Here is a 24,091-nt window from a genome sequence, read left to right as displayed (position 1 = left end):
AAATAAATTATTATTTTATTTTAAAATTTTATCATTCTAAAAAATTCATATTTAAATTTTTATTTAATATTTAATTTTTCATTAACAACTTTTAATTTCTTAATTAAATTAATAAAAATGAATAAAAAAGTATATGATAAATTTAATAAAATTTTATTTAAAATATGTAAATTTAAAAATTAACTATAATATAATATAATAAATAATAAATTTTACTAATTAAACTTTTTCTTTGAAGAAATAGTAATTCAACTTTAAATCAATTAATTTATAATAAATAAGCTAGCTCCAATTTAGCATTTTGTGAGTTTTGGGCTGCAGCTGCTTCACACTGACCCATTATATTGAAGCTAAGAAGCGATTGAAAGCATATAGTTCATTTGGTAAAATTAGATTCCAATTTTCATTTTTTCAATTTTTCTAATAAAAATAATTATTTTTTATATTTAAAAAAACTATTTTTTTATGGATATAAATACATTATTTTTTAGTGCAAACAAAAAATAGTATAATTTGCTAAATATATACACTCAGTTTCCATTAGATGTCCTTATGGCAAATGGTCAAAATTAGGCTTAGGCTTTAGGGACATAGTCACATTTAAAAATCTTGGAATTTATTAAATTTAATAAAAAATAATTTTTAATAGCAATGTTAATAGACCTAATATTGGGAGTACAGAAATTTCTTGCAACTTTGAAAAGAATTCATCTGCATCTGCATGATCCTTCCTTTAAATGGAGATATTATATTTACTCCTTTAAATGCTCCCCCACCCTGAGATTCTCTCAGTGTGTATCTTTGAAGATTTCTTGAACATGATGGAGACCAAACAAGACTTCACAGGAGGAGCTTCTTCCCACACTAATGGCTTTGAGGTAAAATGTTTTGAAAATCTCCTTGCATGCTTATCACTTTTCTTTCTTTTTTTTCTCTCTTTTTTATTTTCTTCTTTTCTACCATTCAAAAAAAAAAAAGTCTCCTCTTCTGAAAGAGAAATATATATGAAGAGAGAGAATTCTACAGATTTATTTGACAATTAACATCTCCCAATTTTCTTTTGATGGGATAATCAAGTTATGAGATTAGTTCCATGTCCATTTTTAAAAAATAATAAAGAAAATAATGAAAAAAAAGGAAAATTAATTAAAGAACAAGCTGCTACCACTGCACAAGTGTTTCTATGAGCTAGAGTGCCATTTCAGCTTTCCTTTTACATTCAAAACAATCCATCTTCTGCCAAAAATCTTCAAATATATTCATATGGATATTCTAGTTTCTATGGTTTTTGTTTTTTTTTTTTTTTAACCCTTTCCTTTTGTCTAAAGTTCTTGCTTTTTGCAAAGCTAATAAGTGGCCTAGGTACTGCACTTGCCTCTTGCGAAACGTAGGCTTTGAAAGTCTTAAAATTAGATATTTGTTCCAGTTTTCTTTTGTCTCTTTCTTTTATGAATGAAATTATTTATTCCCATAGGAAAGAAAAGAAAAATGAAAATTCTACTTAGTTTGTCAAGTTGGTAAGTGTAATTGATTGCACATCCTGCAAGATTTTCTGGTTTCAAAGGCTGGGAGAAAGAGGATATTGCTTACATATGAAGTCTCTCTCTCTCTCTCTCTCTCTCTCTCTCTCTCTCTCTAGATCTGCATTTAGCAGGCAAGACCTTGCTTCTCTTTTGGACAGGTTGAACCATAAATTACAGAGCAATATCTGCATTCATTTTATGTAGCCAAAGCCATTCTCTCCGTGTTTATAAAGAATTTAAACTATGATAATGGATGAGTAGCCGATTGAGTTAGACATGCAAAAGACTCAACGACATCATATGAAAAGTTAATGATGGACTGAATCATTAAGTCAAATTTTAATATCAAAGCCCTAAAAATTTTAAAAATATTAAAAAAAAAATCCAACTCAACACTTATCAATTTTAAAGGCGATTCCAGCACCATTGAATTAAAATTGAAGGTTCAATATCGACGTATAAATATGCACTTTGCTTGTATGGAAGATGATTGAGCTCGGACAACCAAATGAAAGCCAAGGGAGAGTTTGTAATGGATGCACGGGAGACGGATCACTCGATAGGCATGGCAAACCTGCTCTAAAAGGGGCAACTGGCGGATGGAGATGTGGAATTAAATTATTAGGTACGTATATTCTTCTTCTTAGTAATTAAAATGAGGCAAAAGAAAATGTTGGCAAGCAGCAACTCTGTCGAAATATTCATTGAATTGAATTGAGTCATGCTTACTGAAGATTACTCACACACTTGTAACAGATTTTTTTTTTCATTTTTTATTGGAACAGCGAATCAAGGACTTGTTACTCTGGCATACGTTGGAGTGGAAGTGAATATGGTTCTTTTCTCCAAATCTGTACTAAAACAGACCAATGCCGAGGCATCAAATACATTTAGCAGATGGATGGGAACCACCTATCTCTTCTCTTTAATCGGTGCCTTTCTTAGTGACTCTTATTTGGGAAGATACCTCACTTGTGTCACATTTCAAGTCGTCCTTATCATTGTAAGTTACTCGTTTTGATCCCTTTGAGAATTGTGACCTGCAACCAGAAAAATGTCCAGAAGAAGAATGCATTTAATTGGTTAAAAAAAGAGATATTTTTCGATGTTGGTTCTTGCAGGGACTGGCAGTACTATCCTTTTCAACACAAGCATTTCTGCTTAAACCCCATGGTTGTGGTACTACAGAAGTGTTATGTGAAGCTCATGCATCCATCGGAGTGGCAATATTCTACGTATCAATTTATCTGATTGCTCTCGGAAATGGAGCCCCTGAACCCGCATTAGCAATATTTGGTGCAGACCAATTTGATGAAGAAGATCCTAAAGAACAGCAATCTAAGAATTCATTTTATAGCTACTTCTATGTTGCGTTAAACCTTGGATCCTTGGTTGCAGAGACAGTTTTGGTTTATTTAGAGAATATGGGGTACTGGGTGTTGGGATTTTGGATATGTGCTGCTTGTGCTGTCGTTGGATATGTGTTTCTTGTAAGTGGTATTTTCAGATATAGGCATTTCAAGCCTTCTGGTAATCCTATCTCTAGATTCTCTCAAGTCATAGTGGCTTCATTTGGGAAAATGAAGCTTCAAGTACCCCAAAATGGAGAAGGGCTTTATGAAGTTCTAGGGAGGGAGGGTGAAATAAGCAGTGCAAGGAGAATACTCCACACTAATGACTTCAAGTGAGTACGATTCACTTGACTTGAATAATCGAACAAATTAATCTAGTCAGAAAGATATCATTAGCGCAATGTATTAAATCACCTGTTTTTTCTTCCCCTGACTAGCAGGTTCCTTGATAGAGCTGCCATTATCACCCCAAAGGACATGAGCTTGGTGCAAGACAAAGGCCAAACTCCAAATCCATGGCATCTTTGTACCGTCACTCAGGTTGAGGAAGTGAAATGTATACTGAGACTATTGCCAATTTGGTGCTGCACCCTTTTGTCGTCTGGAGTCTTTGTACAATTGCTCTCTCTCTTTGTTGAACAAGGAGCTGCAATGGACATGACAATTTCCAAGTTTCACATTCCTCCTGCAAGCATGACTGCGTTTGATATTGTATCCTCGTCAGTTTTCATTATATTATATGACAAGTTCATTCTTCCCTTAATCATCAAGGTAACAAAAAGAAAGCCTAAACCTCCAAGTGAGCTACAAAGGATGGGCATTGGGCTAGCAGGTGTAACAGTAGCCATGATAGTTGCAGGCATTGTCGAACGACAAAGGCGTATACATGCAGCTAATAGTGATAAGGAGACGAGTTCATTAGGGATTTTGTGGCAGGCACCACAATACATCCTTATGGGAACATCTGAAGCTTTTGTTTATGTTGCACAAATGCAATTTTTTGCATCGCAGACCCCGGATGCATTGAAAAGCTTAGGGATCAGTTTGTCCATGTCTTCAACAGCCATTGGCAGCTATATTTACAGCATGATTTTGACACTAGTGATGGCAATCACAGCAAGAAATGGGAAGCCAGGTTGGGTTCCTTCGAATTTAAATCATGGTCATCTAGAAAGGTACTTTTTTCTCTCAGCTGCTTTGATAGCACTGAACCTGGTACTGTTTGTAATAAGCGCCAAGCGGTTCAAGTTCACATCATTTGAGAAGCCAGATCTGGAGGCAACTAATGCATCCACCTCTCTTTGAATTTAATATGGCTTTTGGGAGCAGCAATCTAAATTATCCAAGGGTAAGAATTAAAATGTAATACTTGTAAGAAGGTAGTAGCAGAAACAGATTTTAAAAATAAAGGGTTTCAGCCCTTAATTTCTGTATTACAAGAGACGTAATTATTGGCTAACTGATCAAATTGATTTACTAGCTGCCACTGTTGAGGACTATGATTTCCGACATTTGAGCGGTAGAATGCATGCTGTAAACAACTACGCTTGAGATGAGGTACAAATAACGCATCACAATACTATTTTATTTTACTCGGGCGTTGAAAGGAAAGATTTCATAATTCCTTGTAGAGAATCCTTTGCGGCTGATGAAAAAATTTGCCCATTCCAGGAGCAGCAAGGAATCCCAAATTTGAGAAGTTTATCATTTCGATATCTTTGCAGTCAGTTCTCTTACCAGCTTGGCAGCAACCATTGCAGTCATCCCACCAACAGTGTCGCGCTGTGGATTGAATTCAACCACATCTGCTGCAACAACGTCAGCTTGAAGGTTGTGGAGAATGTTGAGAACATCACGGAAAGAGAGACCGCCAGGCTCAATGTGAGATACACCAGGAGCAAAACCAGGGTCAAGGCAGTCCACATCTATCGATATATAAACACCCTTTACACCTTCCCCTAATTTCTGTTAAAGGAAAATCCCAATGTCAAATTTATATAGCTCATTCACATGTACGTGCAAGCATGTGTGTGTGTGTGTGTGTGTGTGAGAGAGAGAGAGAGAGAGACCAAATTTTCCAAAAGCTGGCGATCTCTTGAGAAGGTTCTCATTTCAAATTGCTCCACTCCAAACCTTTTGCCCTGCTCACGGCCTTCTTTTGTGATTGATCTGATACCCACCTGAAAAGGACAGCTTTCAATTTCATTAGAATTACTGAAATAGTGAGCTCTCATTGTAGTCTTGGCAATAGGTGATGGTGGCCATTCTCAATGTTAGAAGTTTAAGGGCCAGTGGGAGGAGAGAGAAAGAGAAAAGGAACTACAATTTTAATACCCTCATAAACTTGTGAATAAATAAATAATAACTACACAAATATTAAAAACATATTATATGCTGTACATAGATTCATAACCTAAGCCTTCGAGTAAAGGAAATGATAAGGAAAAAATGAAGGTGATAAGAGGATAGCATAATTGCACTAAAGGGTCTCAAAACCCACCACCAAATTAATAATGAATTCAAAAAAAAAAAGAAAAAAAAAAACAGATGTAATCAATGTCATGTTCATACTCTATTGACAGCATTGTTCCAACAGAGGACATATTTGGGGTAAAGCTGCTGAAACTATACACAACATAAAATGGATGAAATAATGTAATAAGATTTCAAATAAAATATTTCAGTAAATCAGTACAAAATATCAGAGCAGTGAAAAAAATATGAAGAGTACAGGACATACTTGCAATAGCCGCCGCGCATAACCACCTTCCATTATTCGGGCAAATGGCGATGCATGAGAATATATATTTCCTTCAAAAGCATGATATATATCCGGATGAGCATCCAGATGAAGAATATCCACAGGTCCGCCAAGCTTCTCAGAGACAGCCCGTACCACAGGAAAAGATATTGAATGGTCACCACCTAAAACTAATGGACGTAATGGATCCTGGAAGAGCAAAATATCAAAAGGATTAAAATTAAAATGCTCAAACCAAAATGTAGCATGGAAATACTTAACATCCATTGAAAAGCCGAATCCCATCAGAGGCTAAAATGGTAAAGCTTTAGGAAAAATGTTCTAGGCCACAGTTATTTAGAACCGTAACCAGACAATTTTTGAATTCAAGATCCTCCAGTAGTCTAACTTAAAAAATAATTCAGTCAAAATACGATTTCCCCCACTGATTGGGTCAACACTTAAATATTCTGCGTCATTACACAGGACACAGATTAAATGGTTCATTTTCAGCTAGCTAATTCATTATCTCAGCAAAGTTTTGGACATTTGACAGAGTGCCAACACGGAGCAAATGTGACCTTTCACAGAGGCAGGATTTCATGTGCAGAAAGATATGAACAATGCAAAATCTAATGTTGTATTCTAATAAATTCACCTTGAAAACTGCCATAATACCTCATCAAGGAAGAAACTGTATGAAAGTTAGACAGAGCAATAATGAACTCATGAACAATAAAGATATAATGCAGCAAATCAAGCCAAGAACATACTGGACCAGGATGGATTGATCAACATGACCCAATAGTTCAGGATCATTAGTAGTGGAATTTTCTTAATCCTCTAGGGTACAAGATAAAGTTAAGATAAATTTCACCTCACATATAAAGACTCTCAGAGAGCTTTCGCATGTTTAAGCAAGCAAGGATTGTAGATTACAGACAGCAAGGTAAAAAATGAAACTGCTTTCTGCTTCACAGGTATGAAAAAGCAATTTCTCCATTTAAATAATTCACCAGTGCCATGAAAGAACTCTCAAAATTCCTTATAAAGGAAAAATTCACTTAGCTGCTATTTTCAGAAAATCTAACATAACAGAAAATTGGGAAGGCAGATGAAAAACAGCAGTCACCTCTTCCATCACTGGCTTGACGGACTCACTTATAACATTCATCAATCTGTCATCATCTACACCACAATCTCGAATTTCTTGGACAGGGACATCACCAACATCAGTTAGAACCCGAGGGTCATTTAATTCCTTCCCTGCACACAGCCAATCATCATCCCACAATAAGCATATGTGCTCAACATTATTAGAGTAAAGCACAAAAACAGCCAGATATGCAAAAATGGGTAAGAGATTCTTGGCAATTAAATATCTAGGTACCATCTTTTGATTCTTTTATCACTTGGCAAAATCAGAGTAAATATTAATATTATAATTTCAGGACTCCCTCGTTATAGTAATGTTTTAGCGCATCTTGATAAATAAATTGAAAGGCACAAACTTCAGAAGCAAGCTCTAGGAACTTTTACATTTGCAAATACAGTGCTGGTCTGTTTGATAACAAATTCAAATCCGAAATTCATTAATTATCTGAAATTATTACATCTGAGGAGGAACTACCATTTCTTAATTACTGTGTTTGCCAAGAAAATAGATACATTGTGCAAATAAATCTTATAGCATGCTATTCAAATAGTTGTCTAAGAGCAGGGTACTTTGGCTACCTTCTTCAGTTGCCGAGTTAGTGCTACCACACCAGATGGCCTCTCTAATTCGAGGAGGAGCAAACGCTGGGCCCTGAAGAAATGATGAGTTATGTCCCAGAGGAACACCAAGAAGAGATGAAGATGCTACAACACCTCCTAGAGCGCGCACAAGCTCTCCCTGGAGAACACCATGAGTAAATGTCAGATAACTAAACCCTTTAACAGAAGCCAGAAGGGGAGAAGAGATCATAGTCTTGACATTTTCAATGCAAAATTCGACCTAACAATCATATAATTCCTTAAAAAAAAAGAGGGGGGGGGGGGGGGTGTGGGGGGGCGCGGGGCTTCAATGAGTAAAAGTGGCAAATAAATCCCCCGAGACACGAAAAGCTTTGCCACATAATGAATGCTACGAAGAATCATCCAGAGCCATTTATTAAAAGCTTTGAAAGCTGTACCTTAAGCTTTGCTCTCTCGCGAATAAGAGTAAGAGAAGCATCAATAACGCGATTTTGGCCCTTCTCTATCAACTCAGCAGGGATGTTCGCAGCTTTTAGTTTCTGCAAGTAATGAATTCCTCTATGCCCTACAACCGACATCTCTGAAATTCAAACTAAGAAAAACAGATCACAAACTCACATAATTGCAAGGCGAAGAAATTATTTTGACGATAGCTATCTTTGAACATGAAAAAATTCCAGGAATACTCTACGAGGTAGAGGAAAGAAATAGACGAGGCAGATAGCGAGTAGCTACTCGATGCGGCAATGCCTCCTAGACAAAGATGAGTACGTAGGCTGGTGCTAACAAATTTAAGGCGAAGCAGTCATGCAGCTTTTTAACTGTCACCTGTTGGGTTGTAGATTATAGCTGAAAGGCATTTAAATAAATGAATTTGGATGTTTGGAAAGTTTGAAAAAATAAATTTGATAGCTAATTCATAGTCGATATAATATTTATTAATTATAATTTATATTAATTTTATTTTTAAAATATTTTTTATTAATTAATAACGGATTTGATTTTATTTTTTATTTTGATAGTATTATTTTTTTATTTAATTTAAAAATTAATATTATTAATATTTTTATATTTTTTATTTATAATTTTAATATTTTAATATACGTATTTTAATTTTATTAAAATATTTTTTATTAATAATATAAAATATTTATTTATATATAAAAACTTAAAATTAATTATAAGTTTTATACAATAATAATTATTTTATTATTTTATCTATATTTTTAAAATTATTTAATTATTTTTTAAAATAATTTAATTATTTTCTTATTTCAATAATAAATAAATGATATAATATAATAGATTAATAATTTTATATTTATTTTAATAATATAATAAATGATATAATATATTATTTAATAATTATATATTTAATTTAATAATAAAATAAATAATATAATATAATAAATTTATAATTTTATATTTATTTTAATAATAAAATAAATTATATAATATATACTCTTATTATTTATTTTATATGTCAATATTAATAGCTAAATATGATTTTATCAAACACTTAACATAAATTAACTATCATTAGCTAACAACTACAGTTAAATTAAATAGACCCTAAAAATAACGATGCGTGTAATTTTGATTAAGAATGAAATTTTGAGTGGTGATTTGGGCACTCGCGTTGTGCCGAATTATGGCTCAATATAGAAAAGACGCTATTATCCACATATGATGTTTCATTGAAGGTATATTTGTCCGGTTAAGTTGGGGAGGGACAAGGGAGTGCGTAATTATATGAAGGTGGGTGGCGATAATATAATTTATGACGACGTAGCACCAGGCAATTTGCTGAGTCATGAGGCAAATCGAGAAATTAACAATCGCTAAGTAGAAATTGACGTCATGCGCTCCAAGAAGAATTTACCTAACGCTTAGAGGGCTACAGAATAGATTGCACCGCCGAGCTCATTAGTCATCACGCACCTTGGGTGCACTTGAGATCAAAAGAACAGGAACATAGAAAGCGATTGAATACGTGAGTGACTTATATGATAAATAAATTCTATTAACATTTTAATAATTATTTTCGTTATTTGAATTATTTGTGTATTTTATATTTATTAAAAAAATATATTTGTTAAAAGTAAGAGCGTCTTGAAGTTTATGTGATATGTGAGTTGAGGTTGTAATTGAATTAGGTCTGTCCCATTCACATTATTTATGAATTAAGTGTGTGAATAATTTATATAAAAAAATAAATTTTATTAAAATTATTATGATTTTAATAATAATTTATATTCATCATTAAATTATTTGTCTTATGTCAATATAAAAAAAAAAAAGTCCTTAACAAATATTAAATTAAATACATTAAATTAAATTACCTTATAATGACATTAAATTATAAGGTAATTTTATTTTTTATAATTTTTTATTTAATTTATAGATTAATCAAGAGAAATTATATATATATATATATTATCTCTCATAATTATGAAAAAATTATTATTTTCTTTTTTTTTAAAGAAAAATTTTAAATTTATGATTTTTTAAATAAAATTTTCAAAAAATTTTAAAAATCTCCTTATTTTTTTTTATTCCAAACACTAAAAATTATAAAAGTATCAAAATTATGAAAAACTTTATTTTTAAAAAAATTACTTTACTTTTTTAAACATAATATTCATATTATAAAGAAAATTCATCATTTTGTGGGAGACAACAGTATTTTTATACATGTATAAAGTATTGTGTAAGTTTTCACCAAACAAACACTCCTTAACGACATTTTTGTTTGGCCAAGTAAAAAGCGATAAGTTTTGTTATGAGATAAAAAAACTAGGTAATAATTATTGTCCCTAAATTTTGATAAGTGTTTCATGTTGGTCTTCAAACTTTAATTTTTTTCCCATAATTATAAAAAAAATTATTATTTCTTTTTTTTAAGAGAAAATTTTTTAATTTATGATTTTTTAAATAAAATTTTCAAAAATTTTTAAAAATCTCCTTTTTTTTTATTCCAAACATTAAACATTATAAAAGTATCAAAATTATGAAAAACTTTATTTTAAAAAAATTACTTTACTTTTTTAAAACATAATATTCATATTATAAAGAAAATTCATCATTTTGTAGAAGACAACAGTATTTTTATACATGTATAAAGCATTATATAAGTTTTTCACTAAACAAATACGCCATATTCGTGCTGAACGATATTTCTGTTTTGCCAAGTGAAAAATGATAAGCCTTGTTTTGGGCTCAAAAACTAAGTAATAACTACTGTCCCTAAATTTTGATAAGTGTTTCATGTTGGTCTTTAAAATTTAATTTTTTTCCCATAATTATAGAAAATTTATTATTTACTTTTTTTAAGAGAATTTTTTTAATTTATGATTTTTTAAATAAAATTTTCAAAAAATTTTAAAAGTCTCCTTATTTTTTTTATTCCAAACATTAAAAATTATAAAAGCATCAAAATTATGAAAAACTTTATTTTAAAAAATTACTTTACTTTTTTAAACATAATATTTATATTATAAAGAAAATTCATCGTTTTGTGGGAGACAACAGTAATTTTATACATGTATAAAACATTATATAAGTTTCCATCAAATAAACACACCTTATTCGTGCTGAATGACATTTCTGTTTTGCCAAGTGAAAAGCGATAAGCCTTATTTTGGGCTAAAAAACTAGGTAATAACTGTTGTCCCTAAATTTTGATAAGTGTTTCATGTTGGTCTTTAAACTTTAATTTTTTTTATTTAAATTTTAATTTTGTTTCATAAATCATCCTTTACTTGCAATAACAATCCATTTTCCCTTTTTTTCTCCTTTCATTTATTTATTTTTAATTAATATATAATTATTAATTAATAAAATTATTTTATTTTTCATAAATTTTTGTTTACTAAAATTATTAAAAAATTAAATTGAATTTTCATTTACTATTTATAGTTAAACTTTATTAACAGTCAAATCTACGGTGACAAGGGTGAAAATGAAGTAAAATTTATAGTTAAATTTTATTCATGTGCACTCAGTGAAATTAATTTTATTTTATCTTCACTTGTAAACTATTAATATTAACTCCGACTAAGTAGTTTGCACTTAGCCGGTCCCAAGCCCGAATAAAGGAGGAGGGTTGCGGTAGGTGACAACCAGCGTAAAAATTTTGTCACACCTTATAATATGGATTCAAATGATATAAACGTTGGGGCGTCCTCTACTTACGACGTGCTACATTGGAGCCCGGGTATAGTGAGAAATATGCAATGGTGTAGGGCGTTCACTGAAAGTGATGCGCCATGCCGGCGCCCGGGTATAGTGTTAAGTGAGCAAGGGTTCCCACATCATGGACGGGTGTGAGTAAAAAAATTAGTCCATAGGACAAATAGTATAACAGATAGTGGAATATAACACAAAATAGATACATAAAACAATAGAAGATATCATAGAAGGAGACCAATTAGGAAGTAACAGGACAGGAGGAGGATCAAGGTTGGTACTTGGAATGTTGGATCACTTACAGAAAAATTAATGAAGCTTGTGGATACCTTGGAAAGGAGAAAAGTGAATATTGCTTGCATTCAGAATACTAAATGGCTAGGAGAGAAAAGCAAGGAAGTGGGTAATTCAGGATACAAACTGTCATTTACCAAAAAGGATAGAAACAAGAACGGAGTTGGCATAATCATAGACAGGACATTGAAAGATGCTGTAATAGCTATGAAAAGAGTAGGAGATAGAATTATACTAGTAAAAATAGTACTAGAAGGATAAATAATAAATGTAGTTGGTGCTTATGCCCCATAAATAGGACTAGATAATGAGAGTAAACAAAGGTTTTGGGAAAATATGAATGATTTAATGCAAAGCATAATGAATGAAGAGAATGTTTTCATTGATAGAGATTTGAATGGACATGTAGGAAGTGATAGGCAAGGTTATGAGAATGTTCATGGAGGTTTTGGTTTTGGCAGTCGAAATGAGGAGGAAAAAAGTATCATAGATTTTGCTATGACATACGATCTAATACTAGCAAGTACCTATTTTATAAAAAGAGAGTCACATTTAGTGACTTTCAAAAGTGGGCAACATAGAAGCCAAATGGACTTACTCTTAACCAGAAAGACAAATAGAGCTCTATGCAAGGATTGCAAGGTCATTCTAGGAGAGGATTTAACAAGTCAACATCGATTAGAGGTCTTGGATGTCAAATTTAAGAAACAATTCAAGTAAGATCAGAAGAAATAGTGTAGCTCGAACAAAGTGGTGAGAGTTCAAAGGAGTAAAGCAAGTAAAGTTCAAAAATGAGTTTCTCAAGTCCGAAGCATGGAAGTTGGATATGGAGGCCAATGATATGTGGATACAGATGGCATCAAAGATTAGAGAAGTAGCTAGAAAAGTACTCGGATAGTCTAAAGGATATGGACCACCCTCAAAAGAGAGATGGTGGTGGAATGAGGAAGTACAAAAGGCAGCGAAGAGAAAAAGGGAATGGTATAAGAAATTACTTAAATATGATAATAATGAGGCATATGAATAGTACAAGATAACAAAGAAAGAGGTAAAAAAGACAGTTATTCAAGCAAGAGCACAGACCTTTGAAAAGTTATATAAGAAACTTGGAATTAAAGAATGGGACAAAGATATTTATAGATTAGCAAGGAGGAGAGAAAGAAAATGTCAATATCTCAATCAAGTTAGGTGCATTAAGGATAAAAAAGGAAAAGTGTTGGTGAAAGATAAGAACATTAAAGAAATATGGATAAATTATTATAATTATCTCTTTAATAATGGTCAAAATGGTAATAGCGTGAATATAGACTATAGAACAATAGAAAAGAATGTGAATTATACTAGAAGGATTAGATCTTTAGAAGTAAATGAAGCACTTAAGAGAATGAAAGTGGGTAAAGCCTGTGGACCCGATGGAATACCAATTGAAGTGTGAAAGTGTTTGGGAGATATGGAAGTAGCATGGTTAACTAAATTATTTAATAAGATTCTAAACTCAAAGAAAATGCCTGATGAATGGAGGAGTATTTTAGTACCTATTCTATAGGGGAATTAAACTCATGAGTCATACTATGAAGTTGTGGGATAGAGTTGTGGAGCATCGACTACGTCATGATACTTCTATCTCTTTCAATCAATTTGGCTTCATGCCCGGTCGTTCAACTATGGAAGAGATTTTTCTCATTATAAGCTTGATGAAGAAATATAAAGATGTGAGGAAAGATCTACACATGGTTTTTATTGATTTGGAGAAGACTTATGATAGTGTTACAAGAGATGTCTTATGGAGTGTGTTAGAACAAAAGAGGGTATCTATTAGGTACATACAAGTGTTAAAAGATATGAATGAATGACCAATTACTATTGTGCGCACAGTGAAAAGGGACACAAGAGATTTTCCGATCTCAATTGGATTACACTAAGGATCAGCTATAAGCCCTTACATTTTTACATTAGTTTTAGATAAATTGACGAAACATATACAAGAGAGTATTTCTTGGTGCATGATGCTTGCGAATGATATTGTTCTGATAGATGAAACGCGAGAATGAGTCAATAAAAAGTTAGAGCTCTGGAGAAGTACTCTAGAGTCAAAGGGCTTTTAAGTTAAGTAGAACAAAGACAGAATACATGCATTGCAAGTTCAGTGAAGGCCAAACTGATAATAGGGAAGGAGTTAGTTTGGATGGAGTGGTACTGTCCCAAATAATCACTTTAAATATCTCGGCTCAGTCAAGTATATGGAGGATGTGAGGAGGATGTTAATCATAGGATTAAAGCCGGATGGTTGAAGTGGAGACGTGCCACGGGAGTTTTATATAATCGCAAGATTTCCAATAAGTTAAAAGAAAAATTTTATCGTACAGCCATATGACCGGTTATGTTATATGGTAGTGAGTGTTAGACACTGAAGAAATCGTATGTGTCTAAGATAATAGTTGCGGATATGAGAATGTTAAGGTGGATGAGTGGCCATACTAGACTAGATAAAATCCGTAATGAGAGTATTAGAGAAAATGTAGGAGTAGTGCCAATTGAGGATAAGTTGAGAGAAGGGAGATTAAGATGATTTGGTCAAGTGAAGTGTAGACATACGGAGGCTCCAGTTAGACAAATAGAGCACATTAAGTCAGAGGATAACAAGAAAAAAAATGGATAGATCTAAATTGATCTGGAGGAGACTAGTAACAATATGACTTGGAGGAACTAGTACAACATTTTCTGATGATTTAACCCAAAATCGTTTAGAGTGGAGAAATCGACTCTATATAATCTCAAATTTTTTAGATAAAAATTTAGTTGAGTCGTGAATAATTTTTAAAATAAAATTAAAGTTAAAAAAAAATTATAATAAATCAAAGTTTAGATGCTAATATGAAATACCATCAAAGTTCGGGAAGATAAGTGCAAATATCCCTCAAAACGCCAGTTGTTTCCGCCAAACACCCGCAAGATAAAAAAGAAGTCGTCGGCTTAAGACAGAGCCGCTGCCGGTTTAATGGTAATTGGTAAATGACCAGTGGATTTTCATCATCTTAACGAAACACTGGTAAAAACCACAGACGTGAACGGCTTATCTTATCAACAAATGAGGAATTAATTGAAAAAATAAAAATATACATAAATATAAATAAAATGGAAATCGTTTTTTTAATTTGAATTTTAAAAAAAATAAAATAAAGGAAATTTATAAAATAATGACGACGAATAGAAGCATCAGAGTCATGGAAGTACGAGGTTAAACACTGCTGGCATTAAAGAAATGCCTGCTTCTAATAACCAATATTCCTCATCATTTGCTTCTAAAAGAGGGGAGAGCAACTTGACAATACTATATTAGATAAAATGGAGGAAGAGAGATAAAGAAGGGGAAGAGATTCGACGATTAGACTGGCCGGCTGAGAATAGCGGTCGCTGAATGATGGGTTTCTTCAATCTTATATGGCAGAAAAGAGCCCTAGGGTTAAGAGATTTTAGGCTAATCATAGTGCAGCATTGCAGCATTTCGAACAGAGAATATCATTGGCCCAATTGCACCAGGCTTTTCCAGATTTGGGTTGGCCCAGTAAAAAATTTTAGTCCATCTGTGCTGGACCCATTGATGAAAGATTTTTTTGTTCAAAGAAATCCATTAAATCCAAAAAAAAACTGTTATTATGAAATATCTTTCTTTATTTTTAAAAATATTTTTCTGAAATTTTTTTTTGTATTTTTTAACATTTGGCCATTTAAGAAATAAGTTAATAAAAATATTTTTTAATAAAAAAATTAATTATTTTTTTTTAAATTAACAACCTTATTTTAATATATAAATAAATAAAATTAATTTAATATTATAATTAAACAATAAAAATTATTATTATGAAAAATATTTTCTCGTAAATAATAAATTTTATGAAAATTATTTTTTATATATAAATTATTTTTATAAAATAAATAAAATTTAATTGGTTTTTATAAAAAAAAACTCTTTCATGAATCATTTAAAATCCAAAAAAATATTCAAGAAACACCAATTTTAATAAGCATTATTATCAGCAATTTGTCTTGTAAAGACAGAAAATGCTTAAGCTAATTACATTGATATTATATTATTTTAATAAATAATTTTTACTTCACATTGACTTGTTATTTTTATATTATTTTAATAAAAAATTCACCGTCTTTGCCTATTCAAAATTTCTTTTTGGAGTTTGATTGATTATATTTTTTGGATTAATATTATACGCAATCACTTAATTTAATGAGTATTTTCATAAACATCGATTAATTTTAACTTATTTTATAAAACTCATTTAACTTTAATTTAAATTTTTAAAAGTCGTTATGAGCAGAACTGTCTCGCACATTCAACCTCCGTCCATCCTCTATCTTTCTCCTACCCTTTTCCTCCTCCTCTATCATGCTCAATTGCCCAAAATGTATATAAAAAAAGTACAAGACATATCCAGCCATTAAAATTCTATCACTTGGAAACTCAAATCAATAAATCTACCATTCAAAATTAACAAAAAAATATTCAACAAATCCAAAATAAAAAAAGATCACATAAATCAAATGGAACTTGTACTATAAAATCAAACAAAGCTATCATGCCAAATTGTGTGCTTTTTATTGCTTTTCAAAGGCAAGTTGAAATCGAAGTTTGGCAATTTTCCCACTGGAGCTAGGTTTAAAACAGTAAAATCCAATTGGAAAAATAGATCAGTAGATTAATACAAAATGAAACAACTCATTTGATTATTCTCTGTCATTTTCAAGCGAGAGAGTGAGGAAGGAATAAGACCATATACAAGGGAGTGGCAGAGTAGTAAACGGCGAGAGGAGGTGAGAATCGCACAGTTGAAGAAGTAAAACAACGGCATCTTCATCTTCACTTTGTTAACTTTTTCTCTTCAAAGCGAGCTGCATGCTTGTAGAGAAAAAAAGTCAGAGCACGGAAGCAACACTGTGTTCCTAAGTAGACAATACAACAATGATTTGGAGAAACCTTACGAAGATTAGGCTACACATGTTGGGCCACTTTAAGCAATCAATGACACTGAAATATAAACCTAGAGGATAATCGAGTGCTAAATAGCTCGTCCATCTACTGTTTAGGATTCTTGGAAATCTAAGCCTAAAAGCTTTTGGTTGACATTCATGTTCCTCTCCCTTTCCTACCACAATGGCTACTGTTTGACACCACTTTACTACTTGCCAAAATCACTGAAGAAGGGGGATGGGTGGGGATGGAGGCTCACTGGCTAGCAGTTGTTAGTGAAGAAGAAACTGGGATAGGATGGAGATTTGACAACAACGGAGTAATTGAATGTGTTCTTATAAATATTATTTCCCTTTTGTTTTTAAGAAAATAATAAAAGACTGACATAGCCATAATAAACCCCTAATAAAAAGTTCTCTTCGCAGTCAGATCGATAAAAAGTTAATTAAAATATTTTTTTTATAATTCAAAGTAAAATTTAGTATGCTTTTTATTTACATAAAAATTTTTTAATTTAAATAAATTAAAATTTATTATTTATAATTTTTAATAATATATTAATTAAAATTTATTATTATATAAATAAAAAGAGGTAAAAGTAATATATATATATATATATATATATATATATATATAAATATAAAATTCAACTCGCACTCGCTGTGTCCAAATTAGAGTAATATATATATATATATATATATATATATATATATATATATATATATATATATTTGTTATAGAACGAGAAATAAAAAATAAAATGCTTTTTTTTTTTTCTTAAGAAAAAGGACAATTCCCAGCTTAGGGTTTTTATTTTGTCACAAGTAAGCTATAACTTTACCAAACTTCGGCAATCCATTGGTTTTTTGCTTTCGCTGATCTTCAGCGATTCTCCGGCAACATTTCCGATCAGGTATATCCTCTTCCTCCTCCTTGTCGTCTGCCTACAAATCAAGGGAAATTGCATGAACGTTCGCAATTGTAAGCTAGCTTAACTGATTCTAGAGCTCTTTATCACTTTGGCTTTAAAGAATTCAAAGTTTCCCTAAGAAACTCTCTTATTTCACTTGGAGTGAACTAAGAAATTCGAGTATTTGGCATCAAATGGGCGTTTGATTGCGTTTGTATGCCTCTGTATGGTTGTGTTTAGTTAACTAGGAGTTTGATCTGCCTTATCAGTTGATACAATGGGAGTGCAGATTTGGTAATCAGCTGTTCTTAGCTCATTACTATCAATTATGGGGTTTAGATGGAGAGAATCTTTGTAAATTTTGGAGACTATGGGTCTTAGGTTGTAACTTCCCCCTTAATATGGTTCTAATTTTCTGAAATTTTAGTCCTTGATGTGTGATATATTTTTATTGCCTCATAATCATCCATAGTTCTAGGTTGTAGCTATCAAACACAAAAGGGAATCTTTTCATAGTTAATATTTTGGAAGTTGTGATGTGTTGGAGATTTGGTAATTGTGTGCAAGTTGTCTAACTAGTGTTGGCTGCTTCACTCACAAATTTTCTTCCTACATTGGCATTTCTTGAGAAAGATTATACATTATTGGTTCTTGGGAACTCACCAATAATATTAGGACCGTCAAAATAATATAATTTCTTTGATTTCTCTTTTTAGGTTGGAGGTATTATGTTTGCTGGATACATTCTGAGGGTGTTTTGTGATCTTTGTAGGTAAGAATCTCATATTAAACTCTTTTTCTTGTTGTGCATCATGAGAGTAGTTATTTTGGGCTCTTGTTTTGTTTAAGCAGTATTATTTTGTCCATCAACTTATCTGTTCTACATATCTATTGTAATGTGAGTAGTTGTTTGTTTTGGAGGAGATTAGGATAAACTTTTGATTCCATATATGCAAAAGATTTGTTCTGGGTTTTCTAAGCACTGGCCATTTACAGTAGCAACCGAGCTCCTTTTGTAATGGAAATTGTTGTAAATCTGAATTGGTTGCACTGTCTGTGTACATGTCATTCTGCATTAGATTTCTTAAAGATTGCTCTTTTGAGGCAAAAATAACTGTTCCAAGTTGTGATTGCATTTTCCGAAATCAATTCAATAGCTTTTATGTACACATCCTTGAAGTTGCAACTTGCAACACCAACTCAGCTCAACTAAGCCTTTATTCAAAAAATTTGAGGTCAGCTATATGGATTCTCTTTCTCCACTCTAAACGATTTTGGGTTAAATCCTCTGAAATGTGTAATGCTTTTAGATCATGTTGTACTACTCTACTCCATGTCAGTTTAGGTCTACCCCTTCTTTTCTTTCTATTATCTAACCTAATGTGCTCCACTTGTCGAACTGGAGCCTCCGTATATCTACGCTTCACATGACCAAACCACCTCAATCTCCTTTCTTTCAATTTATCCTCAATTGGCACTACTCATACCTTTTCTCTAATACTCTCGTTACGGACTTTATCTAGTCTAGTATGGCCACTCATCCACCTTAACATTCTTATTTCCGCAATTCTTATCTTAGACACATACGACTTCTTCAGTGCCCAACATTCACTATCATATAACATGGCCGGTCATATGGCTCTACGTTAAAATTTAGTGTTGGTTTTGGTCTGTTGTTGACATAAAGTTAGATCTGTCCATTGTCTGGTTCAGAATCGGAAGTGGACCAGTCCAATCAGCAACTGAAACTGGTCAAAAGCAGTTTGACCAAAACTATCCTTGAACCAGACTGGAACTGTTCGGTTTGATCCAAAACTGGATTTTTTTTTACCTTTTTAAAAAATTAAAATTTTGAAAAAATTTCAAATGGTAGCTTTGATCAAAATCAGAACCAAGGGGGACCCTGTGGTTCCAGTTCTGGTCCCCTTGAACTGGAACTGGCCTGGTGGCCACTCCTACATAAAGTGTTGCAATGTCTGGAAGTTCAAAAGAGGACCAAGCTTAAGAAAGTTAATATATATGAAAATTGATCTCTCTCTAAGGTTGGACCCTCTTAGAAGCAGTGTTATTGAGACGAAAGGCGACAAGGTACCTTGTGGCCGTAGGCAAGAGGCGAGGACCTTTTTGAAGCAAGGTGCCATAACCTAAATTACCTAAATTATATATATATATATATATATATATATATATATATATATATATATAGAGAGAGAGAGAGAGAGAGAGAGAGAGAGAGAGAGAGAGAGAGAGAGAGAGAGACACACACACACACACACACACACACATGCACACACATTTAACGTAAAAATTCATACTTCTGACAAAAAACAATATCCATCTAACAAAAAAAGCCATATAGAAGAATAGTCATCAGTAAAACCATCTATATAGATTAAAAACCACCTTACCAAACAATACCCATCACTAAAATTTCAATGGCAGAAATATGAATGATATATTAATGGTTTTAGCATATACAATTAGGCAACATATAGAAGAATTCATGTCAAATTTGAGTTCAATGGACACATAAACAACGGTTAAGGTTGTCCCAATTCAAAACACATAGAAGAATTTATGTAACAGCAACAACAACCATCAATGTTGTCTCAATTCAAACAAATAAGAAATAAAATATTAAACAATTGATTTTTTTTCAATAATTTGTGCTATTACACTACATCATAGCAAGAGTATCAATACCCATTTAATAAAAAGATGTCACAATTCACAATACCCATTTAATAAAAAAACCTTTCCCAACAATACCCATTTAATAAAAAAGTATATCACACTAAATATTTAACAAATTTAACAAAAAAATTGAAAAGAAAAAAAAGTACTGGAAGTTGTACAGTGTGGAGAATAAGAGGAGGCAAAAAAATAAGGAAAAAAATAAAAAATAAAAATAAAGGGCTGGAAGTTTGGTATGTGGCGCAGCGTGAAGAATGAAGAGAATTACAGAAGAAGGAGATAAAAGAAGATAAAAATTAAAAAAAAAAACACTGGTTGCAGCAGCGTGAGATTGAGAGGAGAAGAGAGTAGAAGAAGAGTAGATGAGAGAGAGAGAGGAAGAAAATACCTGTTGTGTGCTGGTCTGTGACTGCTTTGCTCCGTTCCTCTTACGATGAGATGCTAGTTTAGTTTTTTTTTTAATAACTTTTTATAGGCTGTTTAAAAAATTTTTTCGATACTTTGAAGAGTCAGCACCTCGACGCCTCTTGCCTCGAAGGTATGAGGCACTTGCCTCTTCTCCGTTGCCTCGCCTTAGCCGGGTGAGTCGCCAGGGGCTAGCCTCGCCTGGCACCTTTCATCGCCTTTAACAATACTGCTTAGAAGTGTTGTTTGCCAGATAATATAATACAAATGTTAGGATCATTACTTTTGATGCTTAAGGAAAACATTTTTGGCTCCATGCATGGCAAAAGCTAATATTTGTAAGAGCTTATGTTCCTGTTGTCAAATTTGATTTTCAAGAACAGATATGGTTTTGAAGCTTTTGTTCTACATCATTCACATTTTTGAGGATTTAACCCAAAATCATTCAGAGTGGAGAAAGAGAATCCATATAGCCGACCCCAAATTTTTGGGATAAAGGTTTAGTTGAGTTAAGTTGAGTTGATTTGTTCTACATCATAAAGTCTTACCTGTTGTGATCTAGATTAGTTATCAACTCATGTTGTTCTAATAGTTCCCTAATAATGTTAGGGTGATCAAGCATTACACCTTATTTAGCAATAGGGATTGTAATTTTTAAGTTTTGTATCAAATCAATTCAATGATGGGAAGAACCTTGGCCTCATGATTCTGTGCTTATAGAGGGTGGAGTGATGATAATCCTACCAATTGTTTTGACACCAAATTTGATCTTTTGTATGGTTTGTTTTCTGTTGGCATAATTTTCTTCAAAATTTTTGTTACTAATAGTGGTTGGGTTGTTCTTATACTTTGTGTTTAGAATTTCACATAAAGACATAACATTTGAAGTATCATCATGCTAGCTTCGATTTAAATCTATTAGTCAAACATTCATGTAACTATCACAATGGCATTTGGTGTGAAAAGGTTATGGCATCTTCACATCTTTAGATTATATTATAATGATTCATGAACAATGCAACGCAAGTCATTGAGACAGATATTTGAAAATAATAACTTATTGCATATGGATTATTTATTTATTTTTGAGAGTTAGTTTAGGTCTTATGCACACAAACACTCCCAGACATCAATTCCACTTTATCATATTGTTGATGCGCTATATTTCACTAACTAATCTCTAGAGTTTTCAGGTTGTGCTATATTGGTGCTATTTCTGAAGGAGTCCTATTTGACCACCCATTCTTTAGCAGTAGCTATGCTACCCACTGGGTTGAAAGATAACCAACTCCGTGAGAGCAACAGCCAAAAGGTCCACCCTCAACCTATGGAAGAGTCTATTAATCAAAATCCTGAAGCTGTGGAAGCTTTGATATCCAAAATATTTACAAACATCTCCTCCTTGAAGTCAGCATACATACAGCTTCAATCTGCTCATACTCCATATGATCCTGAAAAAATCCAGGCTGCTGACAAACTTGTAATTTCTGAACTGAAGAACCTATCTGAGCTCAAGCATTTTTACAGGGAGAACTATCCAAAACCAGTATGCGTTTCCCCTCAGGACTCTCGCTTAGCTGCAGAGATTCAGGAACAACAGAGCCTTCTGAAAACATATGAGGTAATGGTGAAGAAATTCCAATCTGAAATTCAAAATAAAGATGCTGAGATTCTTCAGTTACAGCAGCAGATTGAGGAGGCAACTCAGAAGCGAGGGAAACTGGAAAAGAATCTTAAGCTTAGGGGCTTGTCAACCAAAGAATCTGAAGGTTCTGGAGATGAAAATGGATTTTTTCCGGTGGATCTCACGCCTGAGCTCTTCATATTTGCTGTGGAAGCAGCTTTCAAAGCCATTCATGATTTTTCTAAGCCTTTGATCAACATGATGAAAGCAGCTGGGTGGGATCTTGATGCTGCTGCTAACTCTATTGAACCTGATGTTTTTTATGCGAAGAGAGCTCACAAAAAGTATGCTTTTGAATCTCATATATGTCAAAGAATGTTCAGTGGGTTTCAGCAGGAAAGTTTTTCTATAAAATCAGACAATGTGACATTCACCAAAGAGAGTTTCTTTCACCAATTTCTTGCACTAAGGGAGATGGATCCATTAGATGTTCTCGGTCAGAACCCAGATTCCATTTTTGGTAAATTTTGCAGGAGCAAGTACCTGGCAGTGGTTCATCCAAAGATGGAAGCGTCATTCTTTGGAAATTTCGATCAGCGAAATTATGTAATGGGAGGTGGGCATCCAAGAACTCCCTTTTATCAAGCTTTCTTAAAATTGGCCAAGTCAATCTGGCTTCTGCACAGTTTAGCATATTCTTTTGATCCTAATGTCAAGGTCTTTCAGGTTAAGAGAGGTAGTGAATTCTCTGAGGTTTACATGGAAAGTGTTGTGAAAAATCTGATAATGGATGAAAACCAGAAGCCTATCGTTGGGCTAATGGTCATGCCTGGTTTTTGGATAGGAGGCACTGTGATTCAGAGCCGCGTTTATCTCTCAGGTGTGAAGGTTGCTGAATAATAAACAAATAAATAATCTTTGACTTAATTCTATGTTGTGTGTTTCGATGTATTGTACTCCCTTTCGATAATAGCGTGATGTAATATTTGTAATGATTGTAATGTTAAAGTTTTATTCTGTAGTATTAATCTCGTGTGCATTGGACTATTTTTAAAGAGCAGTTCAAAATCAGGGCCAATTACTTGATTTTGTTGGTGTTTTTGGCTTTTGCTATATGCTCCATTAATGGCAATATGGCATGCATAAATGGATTCAGGAAATGTTCCATTTTTTTTTTTATTTTTTTATTTTACACTGATGCAATCGTTGTAACTCTTGAATTCTTTCAAGTTCCCTCAGGACAATGAAATTTGTAAAAGGTTATTGCTCCTTGACCAGGGTTTTCAGGGAAACTCATAAGGAAAGCTAACTGGTTAAGTACCCCGTTAATGATCAGTTCGACTATCATAGGTCATAAAAGATTCGAATCATGCAATTTTGAAATTAGTCCTTCGCAAAATCTTATGAGTTTATTTTCGCTGAAAAGATACTCATACACGCTCAGTCCCACGCCCACCCACGTGATCGATGGGGTGTCATCACTGGCAATCCATTTTGAATAATTTATTCTCTAACATGCAAAAAGATTATTTTGGCATATAAGATCTTAAAATGTTTTAAGTATTAACAAGTCCTTTAAGTTATAAAAAATAATTAAATAAGTCTTTTAAAAATATATTATATAAGAGTTTTTACTATTA

The 24,091-nt window shown here is 32.7% G+C and overlaps 3 protein-coding genes and 1 long non-coding RNA gene across 10 annotated transcripts; 2 read left to right on the top strand and 2 right to left on the bottom strand.

The window, feature by feature from the left end:
* The first annotated feature begins 674 nt into the window (after positions 1–674).
* LOC110656217 (protein NRT1/ PTR FAMILY 7.2) lies at positions 675–4,354 on the top strand. Of its 2 annotated transcripts, none has more exons than XM_021812839.2 (5): positions 675–878; positions 2,010–2,148; positions 2,309–2,526; positions 2,645–3,207; positions 3,316–4,354. In XM_021812839.2, the coding sequence occupies exons 1-5, from the start codon at positions 765–767 to the stop codon at positions 4,178–4,180; spliced, it is 1,899 nt and encodes a 632-aa protein (XP_021668531.2). In that variant the 5' UTR covers positions 675–764; the 3' UTR covers positions 4,181–4,354. The 2 variants fall into 2 exon arrangements, with proteins under 2 accessions (XP_021668531.2, XP_058008309.1); XM_058152326.1 differs by having other exon boundaries at positions 3,313–4,354.
* On the bottom strand, positions 2,214–3,583 carry LOC131182911 (uncharacterized). The gene is made up of 2 exons (XR_009151077.1): positions 3,290–3,583; positions 2,214–2,563 (listed from the first exon to the last, which is right to left on the bottom strand). It is a non-coding gene; the product is annotated as an uncharacterized LOC131182911 (long non-coding RNA).
* On the bottom strand, positions 4,259–8,268 carry LOC110656216 (arginase 1, mitochondrial). 4 transcript variants are annotated; one of them, XM_058152327.1, is made up of 7 exons: positions 8,044–8,268; positions 7,790–7,944; positions 7,350–7,509; positions 6,748–6,881; positions 5,616–5,825; positions 4,945–5,055; positions 4,259–4,840 (listed from the first exon to the last, which is right to left on the bottom strand). In XM_058152327.1, exons 2-7 carry the CDS (start codon positions 7,928–7,930, stop codon positions 4,580–4,582), a joined length of 1,017 nt encoding a protein of 338 aa, XP_058008310.1. In that variant the 5' UTR covers positions 7,931–7,944; positions 8,044–8,268; the 3' UTR covers positions 4,259–4,579. The 4 variants fall into 4 exon arrangements, with proteins under 4 accessions (XP_058008310.1, XP_058008311.1, XP_058008312.1 ...); XM_058152328.1 differs by having other exon boundaries at positions 7,790–7,932; XM_058152329.1 differs by having other exon boundaries at positions 8,088–8,268.
* Positions 8,269–17,559: 9,291 nt separating this feature from the next.
* LOC110656215 (protein GRAVITROPIC IN THE LIGHT 1) lies at positions 17,560–23,537 on the top strand. 3 transcript variants are annotated; one of them, XM_021812833.2, is made up of 4 exons: positions 17,572–17,731; positions 18,445–18,500; positions 22,021–23,067; positions 23,178–23,537. In XM_021812833.2, exons 3-4 carry the CDS (start codon positions 22,086–22,088, stop codon positions 23,180–23,182), a joined length of 987 nt encoding a protein of 328 aa, XP_021668525.2. In that variant the 5' UTR covers positions 17,572–17,731; positions 18,445–18,500; positions 22,021–22,085; the 3' UTR covers positions 23,183–23,537. The 3 variants fall into 3 exon arrangements, with proteins under 3 accessions (XP_021668523.2, XP_021668525.2, XP_058008308.1); XM_021812831.2 differs by having other exon boundaries at positions 17,560–17,731; positions 22,021–23,537; XM_058152325.1 differs by lacking the exon at positions 18,445–18,500 and having other exon boundaries at positions 17,577–17,731; positions 22,021–23,537.
* The last annotated feature ends 554 nt before the right edge of the window (positions 23,538–24,091 follow it).

Source organism: Hevea brasiliensis, chromosome 9 (assembly GCF_030052815.1).
Source record: "Hevea brasiliensis isolate MT/VB/25A 57/8 chromosome 9, ASM3005281v1, whole genome shotgun sequence".
NCBI lineage: Eukaryota > Viridiplantae > Streptophyta > Magnoliopsida > Malpighiales > Euphorbiaceae > Hevea > Hevea brasiliensis.
This window is presented reverse-complemented; position numbering and strand designations above follow the sequence as displayed.